The sequence below is a fragment of the Tasmannia lanceolata genome, unplaced genomic scaffold (genome assembly GCF_043159265.1).
Source record: "Tasmannia lanceolata isolate RefF3 unplaced genomic scaffold, GAP_Taslan_0.1 ptg000013l, whole genome shotgun sequence".
NCBI classification, from domain to species: Eukaryota; Viridiplantae; Streptophyta; class Magnoliopsida; order Canellales; family Winteraceae; genus Tasmannia; species Tasmannia lanceolata.
In genome coordinates this window covers 9,162,908-9,174,852 of record NW_027518690.1, presented here as the reverse complement: position 1 = coordinate 9,174,852, position 11,945 = coordinate 9,162,908, and the positions used below count along the sequence as shown (strand labels likewise).

Below are 11,945 nucleotides of genomic sequence, written 5' to 3'. Positions count from 1 at the left end.
AATTCCATTTTTCGGTAGGGAAAATCAAATTTTTAGTAAGGTTAATCCAATTTTCCCGTAGGGAAAAAATATATATCCCTACAGAATTCCAAACAAACTCCGTAGGGATATGCCAATTTATTCCATAGGGAAATCTACATTTGCCTACTGTATTTAATATGAAATCCGTAGGGATAAGCCAACTTTCCCTACAGAAGTTTCAAATAATCTCTTCTGGAAATAAGCTTTTCCCTACTGTTATTATTTTAAATTCGATAGGGATAGACTTGTCCCTACGGAGTTTCACAACAATCCGTAGGGAAAATGTGCTTATCCATACAGAATGTCATAAAAACTGTAGGGATATTCTTTTTTCTAAAGTGCATCAATATAATTCCACCTGTGATCTGTTGTACCTGTACTTTTATATTCCACACACAATAGATTACATCAAAATTGCATATAATCATCCACAACATTATACACAATTATAAAAAGTTCACTGCTTTAATTGATGATCTTTAAAACCACAATTTTCAATGTCGTTGAAATTATCTTCCACATTGTTCAAAATACAAAACTGCAAAATAGCAAATGTCTTCAAATTGCTCCCTCAACTAGCTAGACTTGACAAAATTAAACATTGTTTGAAATTCATCAACTACAAAATAACATCAACGTCATCCTCTCCTCGAACTCCATCTTCATTTTCCATTCAACAATTTAACCTACAAACATAAAACATATAAATTAATATATATAAAAATTAATGATTCAAAAAAAAAACTAGCAATTAGCAGTTTGCAGGACACCAATGTCCACAGTATGATCCACTACAGTTGATGTTTCTATATATCTGTGCTCTATAGATGCTGAATTGTCAATTAGCATTTTGGAATTGTCCTATCTTGTTGTAGGGACACTTTTAGTGTTGCTAGAGCACATATTACAAGATTTAGCAGAAAATAGTTCCAACTCTAAATGGAATTTTCAATTAGCTAGCCCACTAAAATGATCTCAATAGGCTGTTTTCATGGGAAGTCTTCTTCATTGCCTTGTAAAGGATGCTAGCTAGTGAATCCATATATCAACTACAGAGAATGACAAAAATCAAGGACAATCAAATAACATTGTAACTACAAGCTATAAGTTGTTAACTCTAGTATTTAACCTAAAGACAAAACATATAAACATATAAATATATATAAATTAATTGTACACTTACATATGCACGAGGCCAAGCAACGTTACTTCCTAAGACATCCGCGATGACTTGCATCTTTCCAGTTGGTCTTGGCAACTTCGCTTCTCGAGATATACCTCCATTAATAGTTACTACACACCATCCCTCTCCCAATTTTTTTCCTCCTATAATTAAGGTGGGATCTTCATTTTTAAAGAACCCTTTTGCCACAAATTTGCCTTCACTATTCTTCAACTTACATGGAATGCATTCATGAGTCTGAAAACAATTAAGTTGCAAATTTGGTGGTCAAATAGATATGAACATCAGTCATCCAACCTTAGAAACTATCATGTACTCACTAAAAAAATGTAAATACCCTGTTATTACGAGCCTTAGCCCGAGGTGAAGCACGAGTGACCTGACCAACAACTGGAGCGGTACGAGGAGCTTTAGAAAAAGGAATGGTAGGAACATCAATAGGAGTATTAGTAGGAGCAATAGGAGGAAGACTAGTGGGAAGAGCCAGTGGATTTGTATGAGGAGCAACAGGAGGAACTATAGATTGGGCAACATGAGCATCGGGTTGATCAACACGACTTGCAACCGAAGAGTGCACTTGATTCGGCAAATCAACGTTGCGTCTGATAATGGCCTGCCATTAATTAATAAAAATGAATCATACATGGATGTTGTTGCAAATCAACATTGTGTCCGATGTTGCCTTTACAATCTGGAACTGGTTGGAGCTCCTACATTCCGAATTACAACCCATGAGATATTGTTGCAAATTTGAAAAGGTTGTTAAATGGCGAGTCAGTGCAGCCCATGTATCCATGGTACAAAGGATTCAAGGTCACCCTCCCTTATCCTCGACTAATTTCTTCAGTAATGTTAAACAGTAGAATGTTTTGACACAAATCAAGGAACAATTGAGAAATCGACAACAAAGGAATCTTACACCATCACTGGGATCATTGAGGAAGTTGACGAGACAACATTGAGGATTACAGAACTGCCAATCCGTAGATGGATACAGGATTACAAGGAATTCTTGGAATCTTTCTGTGTCAGGGAATTTAGGAGATGTTTCTCAATCAGTTATTTTAGGAGATCCCGAACTTTCAAAGTCAAAACTTGTTATGGAGTAACCCAATTTAGCTAGCATAAAATTGGAACATTCCTATCCAAGTTTAACACATTTAGGTTCTTTGCAGGCAATACTTGCTAGTGCTTTCGCTAGAAAAGATTATGAAAAGGCAATGGCTACCGTATCACGAGTTCTGCAGGTATAGTGCTTTTCAAACAGAAATAGTTCTACACAATCTCTGTCTCTCTGTTTTATTATTTAGGTAATTATTTTCTGTGTTAATTATTCGCAATTGATCAGAAATTTTTTGTCCTTATATTTTTTGAAAATACTAAGTATGTTCTATTTTGCAGTTGAGTGTGGTTCTGGGACTGTTCCTCACTGTTGGGATTTGGATTGGCTTGCAATTTGGATGGAGAGTATTTACAAAGGATCTCAATGTGGTGAAACTGATTCATATAGGAATCACGGTATTTCTTCACTCTTTTTGAAACCTAGAAGTGCCAACGGATGTGCCTACGGTTGCTATATATGAGTGCCATAAGAAGTAAACCGAAAGAGTCGGCCATCACGGAGCAAATCAAAATTATGATGATTGTGAGACAACTTGTCGAGAAACAAATGTTTTCAAACACAAGGAGCAATAGAAAAAAAGTTTTGATAAGAAAAAACCTATATCAGTTAGAAAATTGCAAGCCTTGTCTACAGGTAGCAGTAACCATTCAATTGATGTAACTAGCAAATGAATAATATTAGATAGAGAGGAATCTACTAGTCAAAGATTGCAAGCTTTATGAATAATCCTCCAAGTCCAACACCAAATATTTGTTCAAGACCTTATGAAGAAGAAGAAGACAAAAAGGAACTTACTCGCCCAACTTTGCTTCAGTCCCTCAATATTCAGGCAAAAGAACAGAGTCTCCTTCTTTGAAAGCAACAAGAATAAGATTTCCACCTCTATCACGAGCACCGGGACCCACCGCTACAATTTTTCTAGAGTTTAACTGAATCGAGCACAGGAAAAAATCAAACTAAATCACAATAAAATAATAAATGAAACATTTTAGAGACCTTTTTTTTTTACTCATAAAAAAATGCGAATGACTTATCTAATTTTAACTCCTTTCAGTTGAAGACCTTTCTGTATTGATCTTCAAATGAACTTTTTTAAGAAAATTGATTGAAACTTTTACAGATTACTTTTGTAAGCTGGCCTAGTATGAGATTGGTTTATGAATTATTATTAATATTTTTTTTTCTCAAGTAGCTCATCCTCCCTGTTGGTCACCAATTCGATTTCTGATCAATTTCATGCCCTTCATTTTGTAGAATGATGCCAAATGGGGAGGGCTGAAAACGGGTCAGGTCATGGAAGAACCTAAGCCCATTTTTGCTCGGATCGAAGTTAGAAAGGTCGGAGAAGATGAAGGTGATACAGTTCAGAATGAGGTGAAAGATAACAAGAGAATAAAACAGACTCAAGCCGTTGCAGAAGCATAGACATCTGATTGCGGAGTAGCTAAGATGTCTATAAGCAATTAAATTATCACTTAAGAGTACAAACTGGTATGTATTAATTGATACCTGATTTCTATTGAATTTTGATCATACCCTCTTGAAACTTTTATCACATTCTGAGTGGAGTCCTCTAATGTCTATATTCATAAGCTGTCTTGAGCTCATCCTGAAGGCAAGAATTCTCATGTTCCCCCCTTGAGCTGTCTTCTCATTGTTTAAAGCAAAATAGATCAATGGAGACTCTGTAACTGCACATCACATGTTTCTATGTTCCTTATTTTTTTAATGTTTTGCAATTTGATAAAACAATAAAGTCCCGAATTTTTTTCGAGATTATGAAACATAGTCCAGATACCTTCCTATTTTATTTTAGGCAAAAATATTCCGTTAAATTCATGATATTATTTGTTGTCCTAATCTTGTTAAATTTTACTGCATGACGGGAATATCTTTTTTTTTCCTTTTCTGTTGGGTGTGTAAGCTGGGGTTTGGCAGGGGACCAATACGCCATCCCTAACTCAGAACAGATGAGAGGGAGATCCAGAACTCGGGATAGACGAACACTAAACCTAAGAGTTCGAACTACTCAATACTCGTGAGTTACATAATTGGATAGCTTGATGGGAGTAGGAAATCTGTGACCTTATCTACGGCAATGACCGGCAAATGAACGGTTGGGATATCCCTGCCTGTGTTTTGCCCACTCTATTTTTCATTCGCCATCATATATTTTTTATTTCTTTTAAGCGACAAATGGTATATTACATTTTTCTTTCTTTTAAGCAAAAAGATGATTTATTATTTTATTTTTCTTGATAAATTATATGGTGTTTGGCCATATTTTTCTGAGGGTAAAAATATAGCTTACTAAGTAAGACGGAGAGAATTGAGAGGACACGAGTTAGAAGATAATGAGAAGTGGAAGAAAAACAAGATGCTAATAACTCGTGTGGGCTGCTGTTAGCAAGGGCGGTACAGCCTACACAGGACTTGACGGCCTTATAAAAACTCAAATAAAACAATTTTCATTGCCATTTACAAAATTACTTCGGAAAACCCATATTAAAAAAGTAAAAGCCCTTTCTATTTATTTTAAAAATATTTTCCAATGCCTTCTTCTATAATCTGTAAGCCCTTTATTTACTCAGTTGAAACACCTTTTAAAATCTATACAAGCCTTTCATTGTCCCAGGTTGAACACAGAAATCAAAATATCAGAGTTTCAAGTCAACCATCAGTTCTTGAATATATTCAAAATCTCAAAATAATCAAACTGAACCTCAACACAGTCAAGAGTAACCCATTACGAGTGCCATGTTTTCTAACATAAGTGTGTCTTGTGGGGGTTTTAAGTGAGTTTTTATTCTATAAAGCAAGTTTTCCACTACTTAAAAAAAAAATCAGCAAGTTTTCATTCGAATCAGCAATGTCAGGCATAGAAATAAGAAAGTTACCTTTCAGAAACCCTCGAATCCTTCTTCTCTTCTAGATGATTTCGCACCACAAATTTCGCCTTTTTAATGAGAGGGAAATTAGATCCCTTCCTCTTTTCTTCTTCTTTCAAACCCTAAAAGTGCCTCTGCTGTTTTGTTCTTCTCTAAACCCTAAGAAAATTAGAGAACACCTTTCTTCTTTTGGATGGAAGGAATGGAGGTGGAAATGGATAGCTAAGATGGGGGTGGTGATCAAGAGGGTCTATTTATAAACCCTAAGAAAACAGATGAGGGAGAGAGGATGGGTGGAAATGGATGGCTGATTTTACACTTCAAACTCTCTTTTTCTTCCTCTTCTCCTTCTCCCTTCTTCTCCCACAAAACCAAGCCAAAATGAGAAGAAGCAACTTATGGGTTAGGATTAGGGTTTCCTTGCCAAAACCAGAAGAGGCTACTTGTGGGTTAGGGTTACGGGTTGTGACGGGAGAGAGGGAAAGATAAAAAATCGATAACTTCAAGGCTAGGGCGTGTTTACCCTCTTGGGGGTAATTTTGCCATTTTAAAAAATAAACAGGGGCGTTACTGGAAAATGAGTTCGGAATTTGTGTTTTCCGCCTTCCCGAGCGCGCCTCAAGTGCGAAAATCAGTAGGGATATAAATAAAATTAATCCCTACGGTATGCTTGGATTATCCGTCGGTAAAAGACCACTCTGCCTACGGTAAAGTACTAATTTCAGTAGGGAAACAAACCGTAGGCGTATATATCGAGATTTCCCTACGGAATACTACAAATTCCGTAGTTAAAAGTTCTACACCTACCGCTAAATAAGTAGCCGTAGGGATACTATTATATTCCCTACAGAATTTAAATCCGTAGGGAAAGACTGAACTTTTCCCTACTGAATAATAACGGGTCGGTAGGGAAAGTACAGTTTTGTTGTAGTGTTAGCTCAATCCAAATCGCAATTATAAAGCCTATAAAATATAGGGCAGCAGCTATGCAGCAGTCACGTACTTTTTTAAATCAAACAAAAATCACAATTATACAACATAGGAGGACTATTGGGCAGCAGTTATGCACTTGTAGATAGCAGATATATGTCTTTTAACATCAACCAAGTCATTATTATAAAGCATAGAAACCATAATACACAGTTATGTATCTTTAACCTAGCCAAAATCACAACTGCCAAGTTTATGAACATATAAGACAGCAACTGTATTTTCCTTTGCTCGCCAAGTTTACAGATGAGGATACAACAACAAAATGCAATGCATCCCCTAGAGTGATATAACTTCCATTGTTTTCTTCTTCTCTTTTTTTTTATTTTTTATAGTGATACAATGACCATATGGAATACTCAGGTTGAGCTTATTTAATCATGGCCAAACTAGTATCTTTTTCTATATGCTAGATAACAAAGGAGACAACCTGGAATTAATCAAATATCAAGACATTCAGTGAAGGAAGGATTCTCTTGCCATAAAACAGTATAAAAGTCTATTGTTTGTAAAATGAGCGATCCAAAGACAACATTCCAAAGAAAGAATCCAATCATATACTCTAGATACTTTCAACACAAACCTCTTCCTGTATCTATATAATGCATTTCATTGCAAAAATGAAATAACACTGCACTCTAATGCCTCCTGATTAAACACAAAGCCCATAATATACACATCAAAACATAAGGAATCAGCTAGTGCTATTACACATCTCTCTAAATTCAATTTTCTGCACACTTATCAAGCTCCGTGAAGCTCTCTCTCAATACCTATTCTCTGCTCTTAACAATGACGCCAATAAGTGAGCCCAATGTCTAAGAAAAACATGTACACACGTATTTATCATGTACATGGATCTATATAAAAAATTCACCCGCATATGTACAATAATACAATAAAACTGGAAATTGAATGAGCCGATTTTGTAAAATTTACCAGACAGAAATTGAACCATAAATGGAATTGGACCAATGATGGTGGATTAAAGTCGCTGTAAATCACCTTCTTTTTACAGCATATTTGAAATAAAACCACCCAACTTGATATAAAGCATCTCATAAATCCTAACTTACACATCCAGCCACGACACTATTTACTCCTAAGTTAACTTGAATAAAGGAGAAACTTCCTGAAAATGAATCATCACAGTTGAAAATACAGAAATGACACAACATTAGCATATCTATGGCTGTGGGGAGCATTCACCCACAGCCACATGTATTTTCGTAATCACATATATTCTTTCTTATATGCATGGATACACACACTCACTCCCACAAGTACACATTCGTTTACTCGTGAATACACATATACAGCTGTTTATATTCACACACTCTTATGCATATATATGCACACGTAATGCCTTATATGCAGCTGCACACAGACTCAAACACAGTTTTTCATAATCTATGAAATTTATTTACAATATGCAAATCCAAAGCTGAACTAAAAGAATATGAGCTGAAAATTGAGCTAATAAGGCTGATCCTTGGACTGTATTGTGTACCAAATAAGGAGTAATTTTGGGGCTGCAATTGGTGCTGACAAAGAGTGATTTTCATAATGCAGTTGGTGCAAAAATTAGGGTCAAGTTTTAAATGGAATTTAAACTATACCAGCACCCTCACGTCCATGCAATAGCGAATCCAATTAGCCTTAATTGCCAATGTTTTCCTTAAGTCAATCACAAAAATCTCCACAGACTTGACATTTTTCAATTAATACCAACAAGAAATATGCTGGCCGAACTATATATGCGAGACATGATAAATCCCATACCATTACACATTCGGCATCGAAACACCAGCTGCTTGTTTTATGCTTTGGGATGGGCCGGTCAAATGAAGAACCATGGCCTTGAGTATCAGGCATTTTAATAAGCTCAATGATTTGGAGCATTTCATTTAAATAAGCATGTACGGGCAGAGGTCATGCTTTTGTAGTTGGGATCATAGTGCGATCTAGTTAACGAAGCTTAACTAATTCCACCATACCCATAAAAAAAAACTAATTCCACCGTATGATTTTATATAATCTTTTACTTTATTAAAGCTGAGTCATTGCTCCCCCCTCTCACTCAACAGTGTTGAGAAATCGGTCGAGCAAAATCTGATCCCATCATGCACAAATAAAGGGAAAAGTAGAAATAAAAGCAAACCACAAGATAAAAACAGAGTTTTTACATGGTTCAGCCAAGATGCCTACATCCATGGGTGAGAAAAATATTTCAGTATAGCAAACAAAATTACAAAAATTACAATGGGATTAACCCAAAACCCACAAACCGTAATCCTTTCCCTCTGCTTCTCAACCAATACCATGCTCAGAGAAACCCAACAGAATCTCTCTCTCTCTCTCTCTCTCTCTCTCTCTCTCTCTCTCTCTCTCTCTCTCTCTCTCTCTCTCTCTCTCTCTCATCCCAAGAGAACCCCCACACACCCGCGACTAAGAGAAAACCCACCCTTTTCTCCCCTTTAGCAGCATTTTCCCTCCCACAATTAGGTCGGAAGATTTTGGGAGACTTTCATCTAAAGATTTCCCAAAAACCTAATGATAGATATGAAATTCTCTAGCTTTTTTTTTTTTTTTTTTTAAATTGACATTTTATTGAATAGTGGTTGGGACAAGTTGTCCCCGCCATTATACAAAAGTGGGAACAAAGTCCAAGTACATTTCTAAAAGGAAATTTTCTAGCTTTTCGAAGTCCCTATCCCTCTCTCATCGAAGAACTCCAAGGCTAGCCTGACAACTCCATCTTTAGCGAAAACAGATCAGCCTCACTGTTGGTCACCCTCCAAACATGATGAAACCTGGCCCCAAAATCTGCTAATTTATCTGCCCTATAGTTGAATTTGAAAGAGAAGGTTTTGAACAATTGAAAAACCTATTTTTCATACCATGAAGAGACTTATCTTCTAGGCCATCGCAAAAGCTCTACCACCCCCTCAACACACCAACATTCGTATCCTCCAATTTGTTGCCTTCGAAATTCATCACGAAAGCCTCAAAAAATTAATAGCTTAAATAGATCTGTCCCTTGTGCTGGCTTAGCACTTTCATATTGAAAAATTCCCTCACTTGTGTGGAACAACTAGTTACTCCAAAAGCCCCCTCACGTGTGACCCCTCTTTTGGGTTTGGCCATTGCATGTGGAATTTTACTATCAAGGAGCTGACCTTTGGCTCTGATGCCATGTGAAACAACCAGTGTTACTCTAAAATCTTAAGCTGCTGGAGAAGGCGTTATTTATTCTTTTATACTTTAAAAACTTGTAAGTTTTCCGTCTCATATTTTCTTTAGAAAAAATGAATACATGCGGCATCATATAATTGCCCCTTTATGCTATAAGAAGGAATTGATTCTACGGGCCCACCCACTCGACGTGTCAGTATAACTATTATTCTTGGTTATTTATATATCACAAGACATTGACGATCAGTTAGCCCTAAATTCAAGATGTCAACATGGCCATTTCCGTGGAGACACAATAGCTTAAAGGGATTTTCCAATATTATAGAGTGACAATGAGTTGTATCTTGTGAATCATTCCTTCTGACTTCAGATATTGATTCTTTTATTTTAATTACTTTTTTGTTTAATGTTGTATTTCTGCCGTAGGATCCCGTGAGTAAAGATTGGTGGTTATTATATGAAAACGATAATAAACCACTTTCCTAGTGGAGGTTATCCTATCACTGATTCTTTCTTTTTGGGGGGACCTGGGGAAAATTGCTAGAATCGGTTGGATCGCTTCTTTGGAGGACTACCTATGTCCATGTCCGTATTTATTATATGAAAACGATAATAAAAAGGTGGGTTACTAGCCAACTGCTCTCTTCACTTCTACGTTCGCCAATTATGCTAGTGTTATTCAATGGGGAGAGGGAGTTTACAACCCTGGCAGTGAACCATGGCCTCAGATGGGGAGTGGCCATTTTGCAGATGAAGGATTTAAGTATGCAAGTTATGCTGGAAACTTGACGATTATAAGGGAAGGTGGTGATTCTCGAGATGTCGACCCTGATCAGGTTTCCTTTGATGTTGATGCCCCCAAATGCTACACTATTAACCACTTTCCTAGTGGATGTTATCCTATCACTGATTCTTTCTGTTTTGGGGGACCCGGGGGAAATTGCTAGAATCGGTTGGATCGCTTCTTTGGAGGACTACCTATGTCCATGTCCGTATTTATACTCATGCATTCCGACATTTTAAGCAAATAATAACATGAGCTTTGTTACTATACTCGTCATTGCTTATTGTCATATTGGCCTCTTAGCGTGTAGTTAATGTTTAATATCAAAAGTTTAAATAGTAAAAATCAATAACCGTTATGTTACATCTTAGAAGACACTTATTGGGACCCCCTTCTGCCTCTTGTATGCGGTCTAATTAGTTGATTCAAACATAAACCCTTAGATCCAAAAAGAAAATGTGTGATGTTTGTAATCCTTTATCTTAGGCGTGTGGGGTGTACATTGGGATAGGCCCAGGGTCATGTGATTACCTGACTGAGGTAATGGACATCTCAAAAAGAAAATGAAGAAGATAGCAGCTGTAACGGCCCGGATTTCGGATGCCAGAAGTCCGTCACATTAACCGAAATTCAACAATGAAGTGGAAATAAAATCCAACATTAAGGAAAAGTTCACTGTAAAATAAAATAAGGGCGCTGATATTTACAACCCCCACCTTCCCCCCGGCTGGCTAACGTTAAACGTTAGGCTTTAACTTATATGTGTCACGTTTCCCACCATTTGAGGGCTAGGATCATCATATGGAAATGGTTTTGAGGGACACAACCTATGTACGATGTGGCCTATCAAATGGACCGCTTGGGTCATCCTATGGTCTGGACGGTACACTGTCATGTGGATTGGATTTGGGCACCAAGGAAGAGAATTTTGGGAGCCCATCACCTGTTCCTGTTGTGGAGAGAGAGAGAGAGAGAGGTGGGAAACGTGCACTAAATGATTCAAGGGGGGTGGGGACACACTACGTCATTAAAAAAAAAAGGAAAAAAAAGGGGAATATAACATCCTTTTAGAGTTAGCCGTTAAAGCCTAACGTTTAACGTTAGCCAGCCGTGAAGGGGGGGCGAGGGGAGGGGGGGTTGGCTTCTATATTTTAGGGCTGGCTAACATTTAACGTTAGCCATCCCTAAAATAATCATAATCTCAACATGTCCACATGCAAATATAAAATAAGACAATCTCAAGTCTTACCGAACACAGAACTAGAAATTTAAAACAAATGCATAAAAGGAAACTAATCCTAAAATCACTATTACATCACTCCTTCTCTAGTTCACATCCTTGGCCTATCCTCTTGAATGTGAGTAGCATCTGCATTTAAAAATGTATAAGGGATGAGTTTCGACCACAGAAACACAGCTGGGAAAAGAAACTTGTATGTTATTTAAAATCGTAACAAAAATAAACTAATAATACTCTGATTAATACTCTTATAAATATTGACATATACTAATACTTATTAAAATATGGAACATCAATACAAACAACACATCTTACATTGCATCTGCAAATATAGAAGGTATGAGTTTCAACAACAGAAACTCAGCTGGGAAAAGAAACTTGTATGCCATTTAAAATCGTAACAATAATAAACTAATAATATTCCTATATATCTCCTTAGAAATATTAACATATACTAATACTTATTACTATATTGAACAGCATTACAAACAGCACATTTTATTGCATCTGAAAATATATAA

At 36.7% G+C, this 11,945-nt stretch overlaps 1 protein-coding gene across 1 annotated transcript; it reads left to right on the top strand.

Moving 5' to 3' along the window:
* The first annotated feature begins 2,382 nt into the window (after positions 1–2,382).
* LOC143890901 (methionine--tRNA ligase, chloroplastic/mitochondrial-like) lies at positions 2,383–3,890 on the top strand. The gene is made up of 3 exons (XM_077395586.1): positions 2,383–2,451; positions 2,606–2,722; positions 3,582–3,890. The coding sequence occupies exons 1-3, from the start codon at positions 2,425–2,427 to the stop codon at positions 3,750–3,752; spliced, it is 315 nt and encodes a 104-aa protein (XP_077251701.1). The 5' UTR covers positions 2,383–2,424; the 3' UTR covers positions 3,753–3,890.
* Positions 3,891–11,945: the final 8,055 nt, after the last annotated feature.

Coding starts and splice junctions, on each gene's coding strand:
- LOC143890901 (XM_077395586.1), top strand. CDS start 2,425: ATGGCTACCGTATCACGAGTTCTGCAG. Junction 2,452..2,605: donor CCGTATCACGAGTTCTGCAG/GTATAGTGCTTT, acceptor TCTATTTTGCAG/TTGAGTGTGGTTCTGGGACT. Junction 2,723..3,581: donor TGATTCATATAGGAATCACG/GTATTTCTTCAC, acceptor TTCATTTTGTAG/AATGATGCCAAATGGGGAGG.